The sequence below is a fragment of the Lagopus leucura genome, unplaced genomic scaffold, assembly GCF_019238085.1.
Source record: "Lagopus leucura isolate 7727_CA_CO unplaced genomic scaffold, USGS_WTPT01 Super-Scaffold_1, whole genome shotgun sequence".
In the NCBI taxonomy this organism is placed as follows: Eukaryota; Metazoa; Chordata; class Aves; order Galliformes; family Phasianidae; genus Lagopus; species Lagopus leucura.
In genome coordinates, this window is record NW_024962250.1 from 8,389,932 (window position 1) to 8,414,744 (window position 24,813).

Here is a 24,813-nt window from a genome sequence, read left to right on the forward strand (position 1 = left end):
GTATTTTACAGTTTGAAATGTTTTGTACGTGAACTATGAAAAGCACCATACTGACTATCTTCCCCCCAAAAAAACAAACTGAAAGAAGCCATCTCCAAACTCCATTAAAGATTATGTTCTCCAAACTATTTCTGACTTTCAAAAAGGAACAGCTAAAACAAACCACTGCAATTGAACAACACTGCAACCTCAAGAAATACATAACATACTGTTTGCATATTAAACATTCTTCCATATGACATATGGCGTGATCACCACAAGCATAACAGCACAGCTTGCCAATGCTAATATTGCCACCCACAAAACTCTAACTCCACAGCAACTTATATTTGATAGTAATAGGAGCAGTAGCTGAACCATAGTATCCTGCTGGCATATATCTCATCTTTGGAGATGCTTCAAATCAATTATATATATACAGGGGGAAGGAGAGAAGCAGGTGGAATTTATTTAACAACATTAATGTTCTATTGATATACTTAACCATTTATAAGCAGTAGGTATCACGGCATGGAAGATGTTCTTGGATTTTTTTGGAAAAATATATTAACAAATACTTTTGTTTCACTAGAATTCATTCTATTGTTATTTTCAAGGTGAGTACCCCACTTAAGTCAAAACACCTCCCCCATCTCAGGTTTCGAGCTTTCATTCTGCACAGGAAGTTACCTCTATGTTGATTAATCTTCCATCCTTGGACTTTAAAAAAATTCCATGCTTGGACACTGAGAAACTTCAAAATTATATTCTTCTATAAAAAGCTAATTAGTGATATGTGCTGGAGCATTGTTTTTTTCTTCTTCCTTTTAAATATAAATTTAGATTCTGGAACCAAGCCTTGATGTAGATAGTATTTTCAGCAACAAGTACAAGGACGCAGAAGAGGAATAACCACAACCTATTGTAGAAACATAAACTGAGGTGAGAAACAGCTTGCCAAATAGCTACTATGCCTATGAGCCTTAAGTAGAAGAATACAAAAAAATCTGGCTACTGAAAGGTTACCTTTCAGAAAGAAAAGTAGAAACAAAAATGTCAGGTAGTTCAATATTAGTTTATTAAATCAGCATTCTTTATCATCACTTTCTAAAAATGATTACAAAGCATATTAAAATATATTACAATATCTGCAAGGAATTTATTGTATAATAAAAGTGCAATAACAATGAGCTTGGTTTACCTAATTAGACACAGTGAAATGCTCTGTACACAGGTCAAACTCCCTCAAAAATAAACGAGTGCCTTTGAAGGGAAAACACGGTATTTAACAAATGTATTAGAAAAGGTAAGCATGTGAAGTAGAAAAAGTTCATGTTCATTTTCTCCATGTTAAGTTATATTAAGTTATACTTACCTAATATACTTCAAATTCTTTGCTTGAATTCCACCAAACTGAGTGCATATTGTGAATGGAAGGAAGTGAGAAGAAAGAGGGTACATTTCAAGTATTGTAGATGAATGATGTTTCAAGTCAGGGAGCAGATAGATACTGCTGCTTTTATCCATACCATTCCTAACTAACAACTGGGACCTCACCCCTATCTGAAGATCTTTGCAAACTCATCATTTTCAAATTTTCACAGTTTTAAAAGTCTTTTGTTGTCCTGTAGTGTAGGCCCTGTAACCTTTGAACAGTTATCCCACATTTTCTCTTCCAGTCTACAACAAAAATCTAACTGACTTCTATGGGAATAGAATTATGGTTGGGAATTACAGCTGTAGCAGAACAGTTGGAGAAGAGTTAAAAAGCAGCACTCTCTACTTGCGCTTACAGGAGCAGGATACACCAATAAGCACTGATTTCACAGGATGAATTCATGGCAGTTTTGAATGATCTCACAGAAAACGTAATCAAAATCCTAAGCATAAAATGACCCACAAAGCCAGGACCTTGCTCTTTCTTGAGAAGAGATTAATAACAACATCAACCAAACAACAAAGGTGATCTAATATTGATGCTCCCAGTAACTATCTAGAGCACAATTTCATGTGAAAGCAATCCTGTTCCCTTCCTCCCTTCTCATACTCCACACACTGGCTCACTAACTCAGCAGAGCACTATCCAGATTACATCCCCTGAGCAACAGCACAGATTGGTTTAGCTATGCAAGAAATTGCAGTTTAAAGTCCAAGTGAAATGTACTTGAATTTCTATCAACTAAGTATGACCTCTGTTAAGACACGCCAGTGCATGGTGCCACATATCTGCATATATATTTATGTGCATAGCTCTGCATGCTTTTACTCTTCCAGATCAACAGAGCAAATCCACCTCTTTTATTATATATGCTTCGTGTATTCCCCTTCCCCTTGCAGGAAAAGAGCCAACCATTTCAACTGTATCTAAGCAAAGTATTTTAACTTATCAAAATGACACATTTAAATTTGTCTCCTCTAGTCCAAATTAGCACATTCTCATGGAGTCTGAATAAAAGCCTGCGTTGTCCATTTTACTACGAATAAAACTAGAAAAAATAAATAAATCACTGAGAAACTATTTTGCCCCTCTCCCTTCACTGCAGGAGGATATTTCTACTAGCATGGGATCAACACCACTCTATTGCATTGGAAGCTACATGTAGTGGGAATTCACAGGTCCACCCTGGAATCCCATTCAGCAGAAGAGCAAGGCAAGACAGAGTTGGAAGATCAATAACTTTCTTCAGTTTTTCACACTCTACAGTGGTCACAATATGCAAGATTTCTTTATTTTTCTTGGTAACCGTCCTTGCAATGCTGATCTATGTAGTCATTATTGCACAAATTTGTCACTGACTACAGACACTACACACATCACTACTGGTGCAGCCTGACTTTTAACACCCTTGCAATGTCTATATGATACCTTGTGTTCAATCAAAAATAAGTTAGAAAGAAAATGGGTTGGGTTACTCTACAGAAATACAGTAGGTTCACAGTTAAATTTCACAGCTATATGGAAGAGAATGGAGATGCACAAAGGCTATCTTGGCTTCTAACATAGGTCTAACAGAAATAAAGATGGTATAGTTGAATGATAAGAGAACAAAACTAAGACATATGAAAGAAAGCAAGTCCACAAGAATGATCAACTATGCCAGAATATCTTTGACACAGGGCTGGATGCCTGGCAAGATGAAGGCGATTTTCCATCACTACTTAAAATAGCTTTATTTTTTTCACATGGTAGTGCAGTCACAAATTTCACGGTAGTTTCACATCATTATAGAAAAAATGCAGGAAGATAGGAGGTCTGGAAAGATTCAAAGTATGAAACCTGACTGACAATTTACAAATGTATGATTTAAAGAAAAAGCTGAGGCTCTTCTTAAATCACCTACAGATCAGACAGAAGTCTTAACTTGGACACAACACTCAAACTAATTTCCTCCCCAATACTGCTGCAAGGATGCTAAAACACTTTTTGGCTTGTTCCACCTCAGAAGGCACTATTGCTAACCCTTACTGAGACTCAAAGAAAAAGTGCTTGAAGTTACAGTACCTTAGATATGCAGGGCATTTCATACTACAGATGGTGGAGTACAAGTCAGTTCTTGCTCCCAGTCATAGACCTAACCTGACTGCTAAGTGTGACTTCAAAAAAGAACTGGCCCTCCCCAAAAGACTAAAGTTCACAGGGCCAGAAACTTAACTTCTTTTAAAGTAGTGATAAAAATCAGTATGTTCAACATTTTGATTGCGTTGTTAGAAAAATGAATGTTTACTAAGCATCTATTCCTTTTGTGGATTGTTTACAATAAAGGAATAATATTTGGAGAGGCCAGTCTACAACTTTATTTCAATTAATGTAAAGATCCCTGTTAATGGCTCCATCTCTCAAATCTGCCACCATATCAATCCAGTCTCTCTTTGGTGGTTGTCAGCTATGTGTTGGCAAAAGATAAAGAGAAAAACTTCCCTAAAAAATAAAAAAAGCATATAAAATAATATATACAGATATCTGTATCATTACCTGTAAATAGGAATTAAATACCCATGAAAATCTTCTGAGACAATTCAAGGTACTTTGAAGATGCTGACTTTGAATGATGCACCTTTTCTTTCTTAACAGAATCTGAGGCTTTATTTCAATGCAAACCAGTTTATGTTTTTTCAAACTTATGAAAGCATTCTGCTCTCACTTTGAAACATTCAGGAATTTGTCTGTAGTGCAGCTAAACTGAAACCTCAAAAGACACTCTGAAGGCAAAGAATAAAGGAGATTCTGTTCTTTCAACAATAATACTGAGTATATAGTGCTGTACAAATCTGAAGAAGCAGATATTCAGATAAGACACAGTGATGACAGATTGAAATATATTTTGTACTTTATAGCTCTAAGTACTGAAGTTTTAAAACCAGTCTGCTCATAAACAAGCCTGGTCATATTCTGAGCACTTCTTAAAAGACTCCTGCCACAACTCCTCTTTTACTGTACTCCCAATTCAAATAAGATATATCAAAAAAGATGCTAACATTCAACATCTGAAGTATGCTTTTAGCGTAGAAAATGTTTGTATGGGCAGGTGAATGTAACATTTAGAGCTTCCTTGCACTAACTAAAATAAATAGTTTGGGGAAACTTGTGGTTGCTTAAGTGTTTACATTTGGTGAAGGTCAGCTATTCAATAAATGGGATTTTTTTCACTGCTTTATGGTTGTAGAGGCAGCAAGATATGGAAGCAGCATCACCTTACCATCACACATTATGATAGATTTATACAAGGCACTTGTGGATAAGCATTTCTCAGTGATGGTCAGCAGGGACTAATACACAAACATTTCCCTGCTTCTGATTTCAGTAATGTGCATGAACTGTGTTATGAGGGTTTAAATATCTAAGCCTAATTTAAAACATTGGTAGTTTCAAAACCTTTGTTGAAATATATCCAAAATCCTCATCCTTCCCCTAGTATTTTTCACTCTGCTGTCTGCAATGGTTTCCTGTGAGACGGTGGCACCAGGTGGGGAGGTAGTGTGCCAGGCAGTTCATATCCATCCAGTTTAATCTTGATGAGATGTTTTGCTAATGCAAACTCCTCCTCATCCAACATTCCATCACCATCACAGTCTGCAAGCTTCCAGATCTTACCCAAAACGCTGTTGGGCAGTTTGGAAGTCACCATCTCTTTCTTTGCATTGATCCCAGATATTTTACCATTGATTGGTGATAGAGTATAGAAAATCTCATCATAAGCAGGTTTATCTTTAGCAACAACCCACTCATCTTCATCAGCTCCTTCCTTTGCACCTTCTCCATATCCCTGGCCAAAAGGTCCTGCCATGGTGCCGTCAAATGCCCCACCATGTACCATCTCTGTGGGCATATTGCTCTCTTCCTGGGTGATCAGGCTCATCAGGGAGGCAATCTTGTTGGCCAGCATGTTATCCACAGCTTCAATTAGCTTTGGTTTCAAAGAGTGAAATTTAGTGAAGTCACACATCTCCAATTGCTCCTGTCAATGATATAAAAAAGGTTTTGGTGACAGTAGTTACAAAAGCTTTCGATACAATGAAAATGTAGGGAATGGATTTCAAGTTAAAATAACTTGTAACTTTTCGAAGTAGTTTCCATAACTGAAACTGGAATTTGTCTTGAAAGAGAAGCAAAGCAAACACTGCATTTACAACCTGATTTTCAAAATGGCAGTGCTTAAGAACAGAGCATTTGACGATGTTACCTAACAACTTTTCATTTGATGATTTTTTTCTCTACTTGCATACTTCCAAGGGAGTATGCAGAAGGGCTGGCAGGGCTAAAGCCCTACTTGCATACTCCGTTGTAAGTACGTGTGTAGGGCCTTAGTCCTCCTAGCCCTACTGCAAGTGCTTAAGGTTAAAAATAAATCCAGGAGTTTGCAGGACTGCTCTGATTTTATAGATTAAACTTCTTTTTTGTGGGTAGGTCATGAAGCAATATCCTTTATCGATAAAGAAAAGTTAGGTTGAGTTGGGTTAAGAGCAGCAGTGTTTTTTAAAGAGCTGCCATAAGTCATGAAGTCATTTTGTTCCTCCTGCTGAGTTTCCATCTTCTACATAAACTCCTACTAACCCCAGTGAGATTTTTAACTAGGTGAGATGCCCTATTTCAACACAAGTCCAAGCAAGTCCTATGTCAGACCATAGAAAAATTTAAAAATATATTTTTCATTTTTCTACATGCAGAAGACTATCCAGAAAGAGAGGTACATTGGAAACCTGGTCTAGTATAAAATGGGAATTTGGTGGCCCTGCCTGTGGCAGGGGGTTTGGAGATTCATGATCCTTGAGGTCACTTCCAATCTGGGCCATTCTGTGATTTGGTGAAACATACCTATACACAAACACACACAGAAAAACCCACAACACTAAAAAAACCTAACCAAACCAGAATGGCATTAAACTGCTTAAACAGATGACGTTAAAGCTACTCCTCTACACATCTGAACTGTAATAAACATAGAAACCTGAAGCACAGAGAAGTTACTTCACCTGTGCACAAAGAAGTTGGGATTTCTCAAAGGAAAAATTTCCAACCAACAATGATCAGGTTGAAATCAGATGAATTTTATGCACAATCATAAACAGAATTTTATGCATAATCAGGTGAATATTTATGCACAGTCACCTGACTTGTGGCAACTGAGCAGTTTAGATTTATTATGTACAATACATTTTAGAAAGCAAAGGTCAAATCTGCTATCTATTTTCTCACAGTTTTTTCCTCAGTACAGACATGGTCTTTCACGTATACATTTGCTGCCATCTGCTGCTGAAATTTAGTGATATACACTATTAATATGATAAAGTTGTGTGCAAATTGTTTCAGTACCCCAACTGAGAAGTAATATTTCTTATTTCCTATCATGAACAAAAGTGGCAAAGGGAAGAAGAGAAAAGCTCAACTTGTCCCTTGCAAAACTCCCTCTAAAACCTAACATTATGAAATTCTTTCTCAGCAATTTTCTCAGCCTAAGAAAATCTTGTGCTAAATCTACAAGTTACTGTCTCACACAATTGACTCCTAAGTTAAATCTTTTAATTCATAAAAGAAACTTGCGCATCCCTATAGACAGATTAAAATAATCAGCCATCACTCTATATGTTTAGTGTTTAAATATCCCACATAAATTGGGAGTTATATATAAATGCCCATCTGAAAAACATTCTCCGTCATAGCTGTGACTAACTCCTCATCTCAAGTTCATCAGCTTGGAAGATATCTTCTAATTCAAACATCATATAAGATGCCAATGACCGGAGATCAAAGGACTGTGAACTGAAGTTTGGATAATAAATGGAAAAGCATTGATAACACAACAGCTGTCCTTCTGTAAAGGAAGTGGCCAAAAGTCTATACAGAGTTAAAAAAAAAAAAAAAAAAAAAAGACTACATACTTAAAAATTAACAATACAAGTATAAAATAAGAACTTCTATCTTTCTTCTTCACATAATACAATCTCAAAAGGAGAGGAAAAAAAAAAAAAAACAAACCTTTTAAGGCACACTTTTCACGTAATACAATTCCTTTGTTACTAGCAAACAGTATCAGTGAGTGCAAGAACAGAAGAAGGTGAACATGAATAATGTGTGACTACAGGTATCTTCACCTATCCAAATATCTGTTAGCAATACAAAAGCAGTAGAATACCCATATTTAGGACACCCCAATTTTATCTGCAGCATCTTCAGAAATGTTTAGTATTTTCTGCCACAACAGACAAAATATTGGCTAAAAGGTCAGTTCTCATTCCTTAAAGCAGTTTCTACAGTCTTGTATCTATGAATGGACACGATAAGGAAATTATCAGTTATTTTCATTTTGTGCTGCTTCCATGTCATTCTAATATGAGTAACTGATTGCCATTTCTGTTACTCCTTTGCTTTTTGCCTGAAGGCTCCAAACTATCGTGCTGAGACACTCTGTCCTATCTTCTTTAATTTGGCAATCTTGTTGGAAAATTAATATGATTTCAGTAAGTGCAAACTATCATTTTACCTGCATTTTCCTGACTTCAGGGAAGTCCCCTGCTGAGATATGATATTCTCTTTGCAGTTGGCTATAGATCTCAGGTAACCTGCTGATCAGCTCCTTCTTCTTGTTCTCTTTTCCAAACATAGAGGGCATTTCTTTTTTCAGATAGCTGATGATATAAGCATGTACCTAAGAAGAAGCAAAGTTGAAATCAATACTACTGCTTATCTAAGCTTAACAACATTATTGTTCTTCACCCAGGTCACAAAAGTAAGCACAAAGAATATACTCCCTAAAATACCTCAAGGGCAACATTATCAACAGTTGTTTGTGGAACCTCACAATTAGAGAAAGAGCTGTCAAATAGATTTTGCTGCTGTAAGCATTCCTTTTAAGGGAAAAATGAAATCAACTGCTTTTAAAAAAAGATGTACACTTGAGGAAAAGAAAATTGAGTGCAGTTTAAGAAGGAGTATTGCACAGCACTTTACAGAGATATTATTCTGATGCTACATTCATGGATTGTACAGATAGCATCAGCTGGATGGTCCATCCATGTCATCAGTGGAGAGCTGTAACACTATTTACTTGTCTTGCCAATTATTGTGAGAAGCAATTGGTAATGGTTTGAGTAACCCCAGTACGTTAAGTGGCTTGCCTATCTAATTGAAGTAACACTGTATTCCTACCTATTTACTCAGAGAAAAGTGAGCACATACAGTCTATATATGTAGCCACAAAAGGATGACAGAGCAGTCAGTATGCTATAGTAATAGCATGACTTGGTTGCTGTGCAAAGTGTCAGGAAGAAAAGTAAAATGACTCTATCATATAAGTAAAGACATTGATTTAGGATAACAAGTCCTAAACCACTTGGATACTTGCAGAATTCTTTGAGTTTCTGATCTGCTGGGATCAAGATAAACCAACATCCATTCCATATACTGATCCTCCATCCACTCTTCCCCAAGTGATACATTTCTTCCACTTGCTGCCCTCCCATCACCTTTCACCAACAGAACAATCTGTGTGGCCAGGCAGTGAGCAATATGGTCCAGGACAATACTGGGGGAAGATAGGCTACTACAAAAAAGCATCAGTAGAAAAACATGAGGATGCCTATATGGCAGTGAGTATAATTAACGCCTACCAAACCACAGCAGAATGTGTTTTACAGTATTCTGTATAACCCTTGCACATAAATTATGCAGGGAAAAGGATGGTTCCATTCTTTTACTACATTCATTTAGAATCCTAATAGAATCTGAAAAAAAATATATATATATTTGCTTATAAAATAAAATAGCATAACCAGTTTTTCTTTGCATGTCTTAAATTCAAACTTAAAATCATATTTGACTTAACAAAACAACAGCTATGCAAAAATAGATTGTGTAGATGATGTGCATCCAACACCACTTCCTATCTAAAAGGAATACATTTATTTTAATTGCAGATACACCCAAGTTCCTACAGAATAGGAAAAAAAAGCAGCATAAAGAAGTAATGGCTTTTACATAAAACAATGGCATTTTTTAATAGAGGAGACGTGAACATTTTCTAGAATGACAATCGATTAAGCAGGGATATTTCCACGACAGTTTATAAATAATATTAGGCAGTACTATGGATCTTATGTTTAAAATACTTTTCTGAATTTTTTTTTTTTTTTTTTTTTAATAAATATTATGTCTACAGTTGACAAGCAGTAACAGTTTTGCTGCTGTGTGCCAACAGGCATGTATGTTTCTTAAAGATAAGAAGAATTCTCATCAGAATGGGAAAGTGAGTCACAGGACTTAAAAAAAAAAAAAAAAAAAAAAAAAAAAAAAAAATGCTGTCTAATACCCAAATTTGACAGGAAGTTAACAGTTTGCACTTGTTTTGGGTTACTGAACGTGTTTAAGAAGGGCTTAAGAACAGAGTCGTATAGAAATAGAGCCCAAAATACCATGCAATGCTGCAAAGATGTTTAAATCAATAATTAAATTATTTAAATCATCAAAGTTCAGAGCACAAGGCAGAAAGATGACACCGGAAGAATTACACTGCTGCTATCCTAAAAATATATAGCTTATTCTCCTTCTTGAGCTGATATGCGTGCCCCATAGGCACTGTGTTTTGAATTCACCTTTATTATTTTTATTTTATGCTCATAGAAATGCCTAGGAATGATCTGATTGTAATGATCAGCTTTAAAGTTAGGGAGGCTTCCCAATACAAGTCTTTATTTCCTCCATTTACTTCTGCATCTTCTTTCTTGAAAAACAGACCATTCAATCAATTTACTGATTCTTTACTGGGTAGAGAAAGACTGGGAAGAATGAGAAAGAGCATACTGAAAAAAAAATCCTCAGTTAATTTAGCTAACATCTTTACCTTTGCAAGTCTTGCTCTCTTAATGAGATCGTTGAGCTTCCGCACGGCAGCCTTCTGAGGGAGACTCTGGATATCCTGGAAAAGATCCTGTGCCTCTGCTTCAAACAGCCTTCGATTCTCTGTGTTTCGGAGAGGTTGGGCCCAGAAGGAGCCGATGTAGACCCGCAGCACCTCTGGAGTGTTGATCACCTTTCCTAGGGACCACATGAGAGCTCCGTAGACCCTCATCAGCTGCTGTGTGTCCACCTGGTCAGCCTTATTAAGCACGACCCTAATCTTGTCATCCTGGCCCCGGAATGCTTTTATGGCCTCTGAAAACTCATCAGATATATCCAGCTTATGGGCATCAAAAAGGAGAATGATGCGGTCGACCCTCTCAGCAAACCACTGGAGGACTTGGCAGAAGTCATAGCCTGAGGAGAGAATACACTATTACAGTTTTTCTGCTCAGAGGAGAGAGTCTCAGAGAATGTAGGGTAGGGGTGTAGAATAAGGAGATGATAGCATCTCCCTGGAGAAAAAGAGGAGGTGGACCAACTAGGAAAGAATTGACAGTGAGGTCAAAACAACTGTATCCTACATTTCTTTAGACAGATTTCACTGTTACCACCTTTTGTTAATACTGCTCCCCTTCTGATTTTCCTCAACCTTTCCATCCATCGCCCACACTACAATCTTTCATGCTGCTGTTAATTACCAGCATACACTCACGTTTGCCTCCTTCCAGAGGTTCTGATTTCATCATGGAGTGAGCTGAGCAGCTTCGTGGGGCTCTTATCACAGGATCTCCTCTCACTGTTAATGCCAGCCACTCTGGAGGCACCATCTATCTGTACTAACAAGTGCAAATGCAGCACTTCAGCCTAAGTCAACAATCAAAAATTTTTGGATTTAAAAACCATTTCCAAGCTCCTATCACTTTACATTGCAACACTTGCTGTTATTTCTGCCACAGCAAACTCTGAAATCCAACTTACAAGTGATGTGCTGATGGCTTTGAGGATGTGACAGGTTACAGAACACAAATCAGTAGTGACCGTTCTGACCATCTGAAACTGATGTTCTGAAGGAAAGACAGCTTGTAGCACCTGTCTGAATGCTTTTATAAATGCAGATGAAAGCTTAATGCAGACATCAAAAAGCATTTCAGGAACTCTTTAATTTGGAAGTGACAAATTCTATCTGCTCTCACCACAAATGATATGGCACTGGGCTGGGTATGCATACGACTCATCTTGTTTGAGTAAGGAACAGCAAACTCTGACCAGGAACTGGTATTCCAGCCCAGCACTTCCCCTCAGAAAGAAGTGTAGATGCTTCTCAGCCTTTTGCTGCTCTATTGTTGCTACTTCTTCAAAAGTTTGTCCCAAAGACTACTGTCAACTACTATATCCAGACTGAGGGTGTCTCAGAAGTTACATCTACTTGCAAGTGCATATTGTAAAGCCACAAGTCACCCTCATATCCAGCTAAGGGATGGAAGGGAGCAGCACTGCAGAACACTTCAGCTCATCCTGAGCATCAGGTGGGATGGAGCCAGTGCCTCCAGCAGAGGCACCAGGATAAGGTGACCATAACATGTTCAGCAGGGACACAGAGAACAAAACAGAATTATGGGGATGAGATGAAAAAGTTGGGAGATATATGGTGCGAGCTGACCAGCTCTGCAAACACTGATGAGAGCAATGAACATGTAACTCTTGTGTATTACTGGCCCAGGGCAAAGTACCAGCCCTACACACAACAGTCACGAGGCCCATAGCTATGCAATCATGCAGTACAAGTGGGGTCAATTTGCTGTGCCAATCAGCAACAAAGATTAAGACAAATGATAGACTTCTCCTTTGGAGACCGAAGTAAATGATTTCTGGATTGCCCTAACACCATCTCCCAGAGTTTCTCCAATTCAGGAAACAATCAGGGAGAATCTAATGGGTGGCACCCAACCTCTGCCAACAGGGACAGGCAGGGCATCCAGTTCTTCCAGCCCTGGGGCTGGTGTTACTGCAGCAGCAGCACACAGGTAACTCATGGATGAATGCTGCAGTGAAGAGCCTCCATGTTTGGAGAAAATATCCACTTACTTCATGAAGCTGGGGTAGGCAGAGTGTTGGAGCAATTGCCATAAAAATAAGCCTGCAAACACACAAATTCTGGACCTGGATAGGAACAGCTCTTGCCAGAAAAAAGTCTACTGCTCTTTTCTTGTTATGAGACAGGCAAGCACATAAACTTGCCCAGTATTTCAAACGCAGCTTAGTCCCACACAAAAAATGCAATTTCTTTTTTTTTCTTTTGTTAACTCTGTCCTGGAGTGAGTTTCCAGTTATGCCAATGAAAACCTGCATTCCTGTTGGCAGCAAGATCCCAAGGATTACAGTGCATCACTGCAGGGAAAGCCTGACACAGTTCTTTGCATCACCTTTCCTAATATCCAACTACATTTTCAGAAATAACACAGAACTGAGAAAATTATGAGTATCTAATAATTCTGTTTCTAAAACATGCAAGGTAAGCAATGTCCTGCATTTTGTGATGAGCTCTTTCCCCATGCTTCTTTAAACTTTTGCCTTAGGTTTTGGTACCAGTTAGCTTCCCAGATAGAAAAATGTATGTTTCCTTTTCTGTCACCATGCATTCAATGGCATTTGCAGTAAAATCATCGAGGCATGGTCCCTGAACACTACAAGAGGAAAAGCCATCACATTTTCTGAGTAATTACTTTAATCCTGCTGAGGACAACCATTGTAGCAGCCATGAATCAAATTCTCCTCCCTTTCTCAAAGCAGTTCCTCCCCACACCCTGGCAGCCGTTGCTTCATCTTTCTCCTTTCCTTACACTCATTGTTCCTTCCAAATATTGCAGACTGTACCCACGTTTGTGTCTGAAATCAGCTTTTGTCCCCAGTGATGCTGCAGAACTCACGGGGCGGCAGCAGCACAGGGACAGCCATTGTCTGATGGGACAATGCCAGCACACATCTGCACTTTCTCATCGAGTCACTTACACAGACAGTGAACTGACAGGCAGGAAGCTTCGGGCAAATATTCCTTCTGACGACGGGAACAGGAAAGGTGCATCAGAAAAAAAACACAGCTTTGAATACTGTCCCCACTGCACATTTTTGATCCCTCAGAATGCAATCAGCTTTTCAAAAAGCAATTCATCCTTGGCCACTTTGTCATCTTTCCAGGACTATAAATATAACAAGCTGGAAAGCAATGCACCACCCGTACTTCTGCAGTCCCTTCACTTTTTTCCTGTATTTTGAAATTAAAAGTTGATATGCGCTTGTTGATGAAAAGAGTGAAGTTGAGGTCCTGTAACCTGAGAATGGTTTTTACTCTTCCATCAAACATGCTAAAACACAGCCAGAAAAAAAAAAAAGCTAAACTTCCTGGGTGTTCCTTCCTTGGAGACACTCAAGGTGAGGCTGGAGGGGCTCTGAACACACTGATCTAGCTGTAGGTGTCCTTGTTCATTGCAGGGGAGGATGGCTAGATGGCCTTTAAAAGTCTCTTCCAACTGAAACGATTCTATAATTACTCCTCTAGAAACCTAACTGAAAAACTCAGATGTGAATAAGTACCAATCATGTACAGGATAGAAAGCAACTAATAATGATACTTCTGAGGTGTTATTTCATGTCACATTCCATTGCCAGATTATGAAAAGTCTCATTTTATATATATATATCCTTTAGAAAATAGCATCAAGTTTCATTAGCAAAACAACCTTAAAAAGAAATAAAAAGATGATGAAGACTAAAAAAAGAAACAAGCAAGCAAAAATTAAAACCCTGTAAAATTTCAAAATACAAAAGTCTGAAGCTGTCAGAAAAGAAATTCTGCTAAAGAATCTCCAGGTATGTTTAGAGCTTTCCTGGCAAGCAAATAAAAGAGTACCCATGGTTAAGTCTTGTAACCAAATTCCTTCAGAAAGGAAATGGCAGTTCCAACAGCAAAGAGCACAAGCTGTCGCCTTACTTCAGTTAGGAACAGAATTTTGTCTGATACAGGCATATTTAAGGACAACAGAAAATACCCTGTAGAATCTGCTTTTATTCGTATTCCTTGATTTAAGAAGGAAATCTAACCAATTCAAACTTCAAATAAACTAGGCTTATTTAGCATATGTTGAAGTCATTCTAGAAGCAGTTCAGACAGGCCATGCAGTGCAGCATCACAGGATAAGTCAAATTTGCACTCCACAAAACCACTAGTACCAGATCTGCATAAGCAATTTGGAAGTCGTATAAAGGAAACATATCTGACTACAAAATATTTCAAACACAGGCAAGCACAATGTTGCCTAAACAAAACAGCATGCAATAAGTGCATATGTAATAGCTCCATAAAGCAAGGTGCAGATACACCAGGAATGCTGACTGCCAAACCTCATTTATGATACAACCATGCTGGCTAAAGTTAAACAGCATCCAGCAGAATCACATTTTTTATTGAAGAATTATCCCAAGTTATGTATTTGAGAAAATCCCTAACACATTGAAAAACATCTTAATTAAATATAACTAGTCAAATTAAAACCCTGTCAATAGATAAGAAGGGCTTAAACTTATGACCAAGCACTGCCTATGTGAAAATCTACTGCATCAAAGGGCAGGCCAATTAGGCCATTAAGGTACATACCATATTGTTCAGAAATTGACCCTCAAATAAAACACAACCTTATTCCATGCGCCCATCAAATCTGGTGCTTCCTTGGCAATCCCTGACAGCATTAAATTTTGTCACTCACTCACTCACTTTTTCAATGGCTGATAATAATGATGCTTCCATTTTCTGAATATTTCACGTTCACTGCCATACTGTTACTGAAGTGGCAGCAGATACTTGAATACTGCCAAGCATTACTTCCTCTTAAATTAAGAAATGAAGAAGGAGGAATATAAAGAAAATTGGATTCCAAAGCAGCAAAGCAGAATCAAATATTCAAAGACCATCTTCGGTAGCAAGTGTGCTCAGTTATTTTCAGCTCCTGCAACTCACCTCTGCTTATGCGCTGTTTCTCTCCAGAGAGGATACCTGGGCTGTCAATGATGCTGATACTCTTCAACACCTGGTTAGGCAACTGAGAACACAGGAATCTGGCAGGAAGGTGGAGAGAAATAAATATTACCAAAGAGCTCTAGCTTATATATAAATTGTACCTAGAGAACTCTATGTATTAGCTTTTAGGAAGACTTAAATGATATTAAACAAAAATGAAAGGCAAAAGGGAAAAGCAGAAAAGGGGAAAGGGGGAAAAAGTTTTTGAAGTCCTTAGTGAACCCTTTTACTCCTATATTTGTCACCACACTTTCAAAACTAAACTAAACAAAACAAAGAGATGAAAACATGGGCCATCCATGTAACATTCAGAAAACCAAAAATCATCACACTGTATAAAACAAACATTTTGCTAGGATCCAGATGGGCATATATAAGAAATGATGACTCATGTTCTTTGATTTTTGCTTAAATTCAGATAGCCAAAAGAGAAAGGAAGTAGATGGAAAGCCACGCAGACAATATGGTTAAATTACTGTCAAGTCAGCCCTCATTTGCTCTGGCAGTAGTTGAATGGCGACTGCTTCTACCTTACCAACCTTCTGGGATGGCTTTTGCAGAGGAATGTAAATAAATAGTACTTATCTTAAAAAGAGAAATACTATTAAAATAATACTATTTAAAATATATTATATAAAATATAATATATAATTATATATATACATATATATATGTGTGTGTGTGTGTATATATATATATATATATATATATAAAATAATACTATTTAAAGAGAAAAAGCTTCCATACTATCAGAACTGAAAGTTTAAATTACAGACAATGCGCTTAGAGTAATAATCTCCTATGTATGTGACAGGACACAAATTCAGTAATGGTATTATGAAAAATAAGAACTCACACAGCCTCTGAGAGTTACATCTCCCTCAGGTTCAGAACACCTCACATGTAAGACTCAAATTATTCTGATGCTTCTGGAATAACTCATGATTAAAAAAAAACAAGAAACTTTACCTCCCTTCATCATGAACTGCTTTTAAGAGATTTGCATAAGAGTTTAATCTTCTTATGGGGCAGTGGTTGAAGACTATACTGACAGGTGCACAGTGTAATCCAGCCTCTGCAAAGCTTGCACTCTACCACAGAAGACAAACTGGACAGTCAAATAAAAAGCTGCCATGAGAAAGCAAAGTAAGAACAGTGGGGCTTACTGAAGATACTATAATGAAGTGTAGGGCATTTTCAACTAAGTAGGAAAGAAATGAGATGCCAGTTTTGAATAACCAGCAATACGATCAGAGCAGCAGACTGAGGGCGGTGCTGGGGAAAGAGGCAACTACATCTCAGCTGCAAAACAAAGACAAAGGAGCTAATGTGAATGCTGAGGAAGATAAGGTTGCTTACAGCATTGCAGTATAACAATATCACAGTCACTGAAAGTACTTGAATAATTTAGCTAGATACTTTGAATGTACATCCCTTTATCCAGTAAATAACCTATGCTTGCATATGATTCAGAGCCTGACACCATGAGCTAAACTGATGGTTTACAAAAAAAAACAAAACAAACAAACAAAAACCCAACAAAAACAAAACCCTTTCATTCAAACAAAGATGTAGCATTATTAAACATTCAGTGTAAATACTTATTTATGGTGAAAAACACCATTCACAGTCTGATTATATCAGCTGTTTTCATAGATAACCTAGTGCACAATGATGAGAAAGGACAGAACTTAGCTAGTCATCTCACAGAAAAGGGACCCCAAAGACAATATTTAAAATTGAAGCTGATTGCAGCTTCCCACAGCTGATATTATCTCTCAGAAAACTGATAGCCAAGCTGACCATGAGCAGCCATAAACTTTCTTCCATGAATATGCACAGCAAAAGATAAAACTGTACATGATAAACTTTTAACACATATGCCAGTGTTTATCAGCCAAACAGGAAAGATTATTGTTAAGAGAGAACCAATTTAGATTAATTAGCTCACAAAAGTAGACCTCCATGTCAAACCACATCAAACACAGGAAGAAAACATGGTGATTACTCACACACTACGGACAAAGTTATTAATAACTTCCAAATGGAAATATTTAGATGGTGAGTTAAGCTACCTATTGCAACATTCACAGCCCCCAAACAACTTTTGTAAATGCACAGCAAGCATCTAGAAGATACTGCTATTATTCTGGTCTACTGCAGTGCCTGAAAACCAGCTTCATCTGTTCCAGCCATCAAAACAAATCACTTTCTCACAGGTCTTTTTACAGATATCCCTACAATTCACAACTTTAAAAAGTTTCTGAAAAATCTCCAGTGTATGAGATCAGTTTAAAGGAATAAGACAGTATCAAAGGAAGTAGATATTTCTGTATTTTGGATGGTAGTTTTTAAATAATAGCATTTGTCTATCATCTATTATAAGTACTATAACTATAGTATTAAATAACAGTACTTATCTATTAGTTTTATCGAGCAAAGGAATTTGTGTCCAAACTAATCCTGAGTTCCAGCTGGCACAGTGTCTTAAAACCAAGTCAGCTCTAAGCTAGTGCTCCTATTTGAACATTTATTTCATACTGCTCAAAACGAATACAGCAAAAAAGACTTGGCAAGCAATATTGATGCTTGAAAGTAGAATTAAGTAGAAATTGAGACTTAAAATCAAAAGATAGCAAACAATCAGATCTCACCTGTTTAGGAAAGCATTTCCAAACCGGCTGAGCTTACGAAATGGCTTCTTAGGATCAACAACCAGGGCATTTCCTGGAACGCTTCCTTCTGATTCTCCATACATCACAGCAATGAAAGAATCTGTGGTAGGCTCTGGACCAATCCGCATGCCTGGGAAGTCTTGTTCCAGCAGGTATCTATTGATGGAGAATATATAAAGTAACAGAATGAATGACTGAGCAATAAGACTAAAGTCAATAACTACAATGCCCTTGAAAATTCCTAAGGATATACACAACAGAATCATAAATTTAGTAAACACAACAGAACCATAAAATTGCATTTTTATCTTCATTTCAATGTTTGTATTAGCTAGGAAAAGTTAAAAAGATCAAATTCCAGTTTCTTTTATGAGTAGATGGATATTTCTATCAGAGATCACAGTACTGTAGCTTACGCTAAAAGATATCACTTTCTTTTGCCCATGTTTTCAACCCTTACAAGAGTTTCTAGTACTGAAAGGGAGTGGTTTGAAACACAGCACATGAGCAGCATCAGCTTGCTGACAGATCTAACCATTCAATGAACTCTGTCGCAACACAGGATTTTTACTAACTTCAACTCACCTTTACACAGGTAGAGACAACACAGTTAGGAAACATATACCTACTTTTATTTGGAAGTGAAGAAAGGGCTTTTATTCTGGCCTGTATATTAGAAAACTGTTGTTAAATAAGTTAGACACGTATAACTTCAGGACTAAAGGTAACAACCATACTAGAGGCACGAGATCATGCTGGATGAAATGCTGGATAGAAACCATCTTGCATCCCTTGTGAGCAATCTGCTCACAGACACAGATTGCATGTAGACAGTGGGTCAAGTCTGATACAGCAAGTCGAGACTTGACAAGAAGCTGCCGGAGCAGCAGTGAAAAACATCATACTGAATCAATTGCACACAAAAGAAGTCCCAGATCCTACAGAATCACAAGGAACCACATCTTGAAGGGGACAGACTCTTTAGCAGGTCTTTCGTGATAGGACAAGGGAAATGGTTTCAAAATAAAAGAGGGGAGATTCAGATGAGATATAAGAAAGAAGTCTTTTACAATAAGGGTGTTGAGGCACTGGAACAGGTTGCCCAGAGAGGAGGTGGATGCCCCATCCCTGGAAACACTCAACAGAAGTTGGATCGGGCTCTGGGCAACATGATCTAGATGTAGGTGTCTCTGTTGATTGCAAGGGATTTGGTCTAGATGGCCTTTAAGAATCCTTGAAAACTTTAATGATTTGATGATTCTATTACATCTGTGTAGGGGATCCATATGCAGGCTAGGACACCTCCATGTTAATAGGATCACTGCTCTCAACCAGAAAAGCTCATGAAACTGGCAGGTATTGATGACGAACCTTCAGTGGTGGTCTTCTTTTACATGACTAAAAAATTATCTCGTATCTTGCTCATGAGGCTGCCAGCACATGCAACACTTGCAAACTTTTCAAAGAGTTTTTTTTGCAAAGAAAATTTTCAACATGCATTTTTTTCAGCTCAGTACTTAAAAAAATAGTGTAAATTCAAATCAGCTGTGTATTTGAGACACAGAACAAATATGAACAAAGTGCTATGGAGCTGCAATACTTCCATGCTGACTTCAAAGATGCTGCTTTAGAAGCCAGACTCTTGAAGTGGTGACAATGCAGGAAGGCAGGAGCTCCTTCTAAATACGGGTCCCACCCAGCAGCCAGTGCTATGCCTGGCACAGCTCTTTAGCAGACAGCAAGCACTTCGCAGGGCAGGTATTTTCCATTAAGGCGCTGGCTCACAGACGCACATCCAGAATCAGGACAGCCTAAAATAAACCCCCAAGATCTTGAGTGCTGGCGGTACAAACTATATCACACTTCCTCTCATTATGAAAATACCGCTTTCACTCAGCCACACAAAAGGGAAGAGCAGCGTTCTATTAGCTAAAAAGCTGCAAATGTCTTTGTATCGCGTGTGATTTTAGCACAGGAAACTACCTGGATTTTTAGTATCTGTGACCACATGCCCTCTTCAGGAATTTTCACCAGAGGGAGTTCAAAAAGATTCACAGGAAGAATGCTTAAAAATAGCGAGCGCTCCAAAGACAGTCTGGATCAAACAGCAGACATCCTGTTGACTCGAGGAACTTGCTCTTCTCCTTTTGTTTTCACCTGGGCTATAACCTTTCTGCTGCACTAATAACCATTTGTCTACATCCCTTGGCCAGATCTATAGCCAAACTCCGGGAAACCAGTTCACAAGGTTCCAGAGATAGCAATGATTACTCACAGTGGCGGATGCTGATAATCATCTAAAGTCTGCACGCTTCAGTTCAGCCACGCTAACAAAAAAACACAGGCTAGTTGAACAGATGAGCAGTGGGCAAGGATGCAGTGTGATGTATAGAAAGACCAACTGAGCCTCTTTTCATAGGGCTGCTCTCCTCCATTCTACATGATACCACAAATCCCCCACAGTTGTTTTTTGTTTTGTTTTGTTTTTAAGAACATAAAACCAGCAGGAAATTTTTGCTGCAGTACAAGAATTCATACAATCATGGAATCATACAATGAGTTGGAAGGGACATTAAAGATCATCTCGTCCCCTGCTGTGGACAGGGCTGCCACCCACCAGATGAGGCTGCCCAGGGCCCCAACCAACCTGCACTTGCATGCCTCCCGGGATGGGGCACCTACAGCTCCCTAAGCAGCCTGTGTCAGTACCTCATTGCCCTCTGAGTGAAAAATTTCCCCAAAATCTAATCTAAATCTCCCCTGCTTTAGTTCAGAAGCATTCTCCTTTGTGCTTTCATTCTGTTTAAATAACAAAGAAATAAAGGCCTCTCCCTGTCAACTCCAACAAAAAAATGATGCTGCCCATTCTTGCCATACACTGAACTGCACACCAGATACTACTGCTAGGATAGGGAGCTTTCTCAGAATTCAGCTCTGGCTGAAGTAAATAGAAGAAAGTTTACCATCTTCATCTCTGCATAAATACCTTTGAGCACAGTAAGATCATCAGCTGGCAAGCTGAGGAATTCACTTCTGGTTTTCCTCATCACAGTCACAGTAAGTGCATGGAAGAATGCAAGAGAAAGAAAGCAATAGAAAAAAAAAAAAAAAAGAAAGTAAGTGAGAAAGAAAAACCCAACACTCAGTCTCTCACACTTCTCAAAGAGAAGATGTTAATAAGTTAAACGTATCACCCTGGAAGTTCAATGCATGGTGGGAAGGAAAGTAAAAGCTCAGTGACTACAGACTTGCATAGACGACCCCTGTCTCTGGTGCACAACCATTCTCTTCTCCTGTCCCTCCTTTTGCCACTCTGAAGCAGTCATGGGAAGTTGAGAGCATTCCAGAAGCTGCATAGGTACAGTGCCAAGTAGCTTACAGAGATAAGCACTTGGCACTCAGACATCCTCCCACCCTATTAAAAAAACAATCAGACAAGCATTACCACTTGGGCCTGGGTATTGCTGTTTGAGTTGTCAGCACTGTCAGATACCTGACTAAAATGGTGTTATAATAATACATCTTACTCAGTGAAACCAGGAGTCTTCTACCTCCTGGTTTCACTACATTGTTCCTAGTGCAAAGCGTATCAGCAGCATCAAGGATAAAAACAAGAGGGGCTGACCGTGATTGTTTTTCCATCTCCTGGGATACATGGTCATTGCACATTGCACAGTGTTTTCCATGAAGATTTGGTGGAAGGAACTGGGTGGATGTGTCTGAGCCATGAAAATGTACAGTTCTCACGATAATTTCCAAATCAGATTACACTGTGCTGGGTAAACGCAATGACTAAAACTGAAATGAATAATCACCAGCAGAACAGATTTGTGGATTCACATATGAATGTGACAGCAAACACGGAAATAGACCAAGCGTGTCCTTCTGATTATAAAATGAAGAAAGGTGAAGCAAAAAGTTGCTTTAGTTAAGATTTAAAGTAACGCTTGCTTGCCAAAAGGCTACTGGCAACAATAAAAGGAAAAATGAGATGAGGTCTTAACTTCCTTCTGAAGAAAATTAACCCTGAATTACAACAATCTTGAGAGGTTATGGCATTTTTCCCGTGAAAAATCACCCTCTGAACTGGACTTTGAATATCAATCGCTGTAACATAATCTCTATACTATCGTTATAAACTGCTGCTGTTGAAAATTGTTTCTCTATCCTGCTGCAGCCAGTTGCTATCTACAGGTGTTATCTACTCCATGGCAAACCCTGATGTAATGAATGCTTATCTGCCCTCTGGGAATGTGCTGGTGTTGAGGTCGGCCTGCAGAGAACTAAGAACTGCTTTGTCACTGACAGGGTCTCAGTGGTCAATTCCTGAGATCTCCAGCATCCCGTGAAGAACGAAACCACACTGTGATTTACCTGAATAGGGATGGGATGAAAGGGGTAGGTGGGGAAAAAGAAGGGCACAACACAGTAAAAGAAATTGCTTCTTCCATTCAGTCAGAGATTTTAATAAGAAGTATGAGAAAACAGATTTGAAACCTTTATGTCAGTCAAGTTCAGTTGACATTTACCAGAAGGTTCAACTATGTCCAGACCTCCTATCCCAGCAGAGATGACTACAGTCTCACTGCGGTGGGAAATTAGGGTAAAATGTTTGGAAATGAAGTTTCCTTCTTCATCCAGACAGTATGTTAATACCAGTTAGCCCCATTGCTCCGTATTTTATGGTTAAAGTGGTAACATGTTACTTACAAAGCAAAGGCACCAAAAGCACTTGTGAACAACCTTGAGGACCATCATATTGACTTAATCCCAGTACTTAACATGGGCACCTGTAAAGGACAGAAATTCTGAATGCCCATAAAGGAAGAATGCGAATTCTCATCCAAGGCAAAGTGCTACAGGAGAGGGAAAAAAATTCTATGAAATGACCCAGCAATTCAGCTGGCAGGTGGCACATGTTCAGGTGCACAGTATTTTGGCCTGTTCTATCTCCAGGTTGTCCATGCCCTCATCACACATGTAGGAACAATTGGGGTGTTCTATGATTTATCACAGAATCACTGAATTGGAAGGAACCTTTAAAGACCATCTAGCCAATATCCTCTGCAAAGAACAGCAACACATACAGCTAGATCAGGTGCTCAGAGCCCAGTCCAGCCTGACCTTGAGCGTCTCCAGGGATGGAGCATCCACCAACTCTCTGGGCAATCTGTTCTGGAAACACCCAGACCACCAACACAGCTATCACGTGAGCACAAGCAACAGTGAAAATGAATCAGGGTGTCTAAAGAAATGCTAGGAAAACCTAAGTCACCCAGCCCACAAACACAGACTTCCTTTCAGCTAGCACTGGGGATCCTGAAACTGAGTTTCCCTTCTTTTAGTGACAGCCCCACTTCTATTTTTAATGCAAACCTGCTCTGTGTGTCCACAGGAGTTCAGTACCCATCAGAGAGCCACACTCAGCCCAGAGCTCCCATGCAGCTGCCAAGCAGGAAGGGAACACAAATGCCTCTGCAAACATCTGAAATAGCACAGGTGAGCAAAGGCAAACTCTGCTCTGCAGAGCAGGAGGGAGGGAGCCATACATTGCAAAGAGAAACAGTGTTACAGGCAGTAACCTTTTGAACTGAAAGGGACATATTTGTATCCTTTACAGAAGGTTAAATCTTCGCCCGAAGACCTCTCAGCATCTTCTGCAGAGTTCTAAACGATCTTTATATAGTCACAGCATTGTTTGAGTTGGAAGGGACCCTAAAAGGCCATTTAGTTCAACTCCCCTGCAATGAACAGGGGCACCCACACTAGATCAGAGTGCTCAGAGCCCCATCCAGCCTGACCTCGAGCGTCTTCAAGGATGGGGCATCCACAACATCTCTGGGCAACCTGTTCCAGTGCCTCAACACCCTTATTGTAAAAAACTTCCTCCTTATATTCTAGCTGAATCTCTCCTCTTTTATTTTGAAACCATTTCCCCTTGTCCTATCACAACAGATCCCACTAAAGAGCCTGTATCCTCCTTTCTCACAGCCCATCTTTAGATACCAAAATGAAACATGAGACAAACACACCAAGATAAACGCAGGCACTCTGCAGCTTCCTAAAATCCCCGCAAACTTCACAACGAGAACGGAAAAGATACAAAAACACTACGAAAGTACCAACTACATCTTGAATTTAGGAGAAAGAAAAGGTGGAGATAAGGTTACACGGTCGTTGATGACTGATGCCTTTTAACGCAAACCAGTTCTGAGAAAAGTTAACAGGAAGTACCCAACGAGGTTACTGCCAGCACGACGTGAAATAGAGAGAACCTCCTTAACCGGGAAGTTGGGAGAAGAACCACAGAACACCGAGCACGCCCGGCAGCAGCCCCATCCCCAGCACGGGGCATCTTACGCCGCCCAGCTCCTCGCCAGCACCTGCTTGGGCGGCGAAGCCCGCAGGAGGCGAGCGGGGCTCGGCCGGGGCGGCTCCCACTTGCGGGGCACGGGCCAGGGTCTGCCACCTACCGGATGAAAGTGGTCTTGCCGGTGCTGTACTGCCCCACCAGCAGCACCATGGGCTTGTTCTCGAAGTCAGCCTCCTCCAGGGCGGGCGAGTGGAACTCATGGAAGCGGTAGTGCTCCTCCAGCGGTAGCAGCTTGCGGAGGTAGAGATCCCGCAGCCCTCCGGTCACCGTCTGCACCACGTCGCTGCCGCCGACTCCTCGCTCCCGCCCGCCGCCCTGCTTCCCCAACCAGCTGAACATCCCGCCGCCTCTTGCCACTCCACTCCGCTCCGCACCGCACCGC

General features: G+C 39.4%; 1 protein-coding gene across 4 annotated transcripts; it reads right to left on the reverse strand.

Moving 5' to 3' along the window:
• Positions 1–1,035: 1,035 nt before the first annotated feature.
• On the reverse strand, positions 1,036–24,813 carry EHD4 (EH domain containing 4). Of its 4 annotated transcripts, XM_042865824.1 has the most exons (7): positions 21,045–21,356; positions 20,334–20,385; positions 18,038–18,214; positions 15,324–15,421; positions 10,314–10,726; positions 7,959–8,123; positions 1,036–5,435 (listed from the first exon to the last, which is right to left on the reverse strand). In XM_042865824.1, exons 3-7 carry the CDS (start codon positions 18,184–18,186, stop codon positions 4,899–4,901), a joined length of 1,362 nt encoding a protein of 453 aa, XP_042721758.1. In that variant the 5' UTR covers positions 18,187–18,214; positions 20,334–20,385; positions 21,045–21,356; the 3' UTR covers positions 1,036–4,898. The 4 variants fall into 4 exon arrangements, with proteins under 4 accessions (XP_042721758.1, XP_042721739.1, XP_042721748.1 ...); XM_042865805.1 differs by lacking the exons at positions 20,334–20,385; positions 21,045–21,356 and adding an exon at positions 24,532–24,813; XM_042865814.1 differs by lacking the exon at positions 20,334–20,385.

What these genes read in the sequence shown, in the direction of transcription:
- EHD4 (XM_042865805.1), bottom strand. Translation starts at nt 24,770, where the DNA reads ATGTTCAGCTGGTTGGGGAAGCAGGGCGGCGGGCGGGAGCGAGGAGTC. An exon ending in GAAACAGCGCATAAGCAGAG is followed by an intron (nt 10,727 to 15,323) that starts GTGAGTTGCAGG and finishes TTCTCTCCTCAG; the next exon opens with GCTATGACTTCTGCCAAGTC. An exon ending in AGAGAGCAAGACTTGCAAAG is followed by an intron (nt 8,124 to 10,313) that starts GTAAAGATGTTA and finishes GCTTCTTCTTAG; the next exon opens with GTACATGCTTATATCATCAG.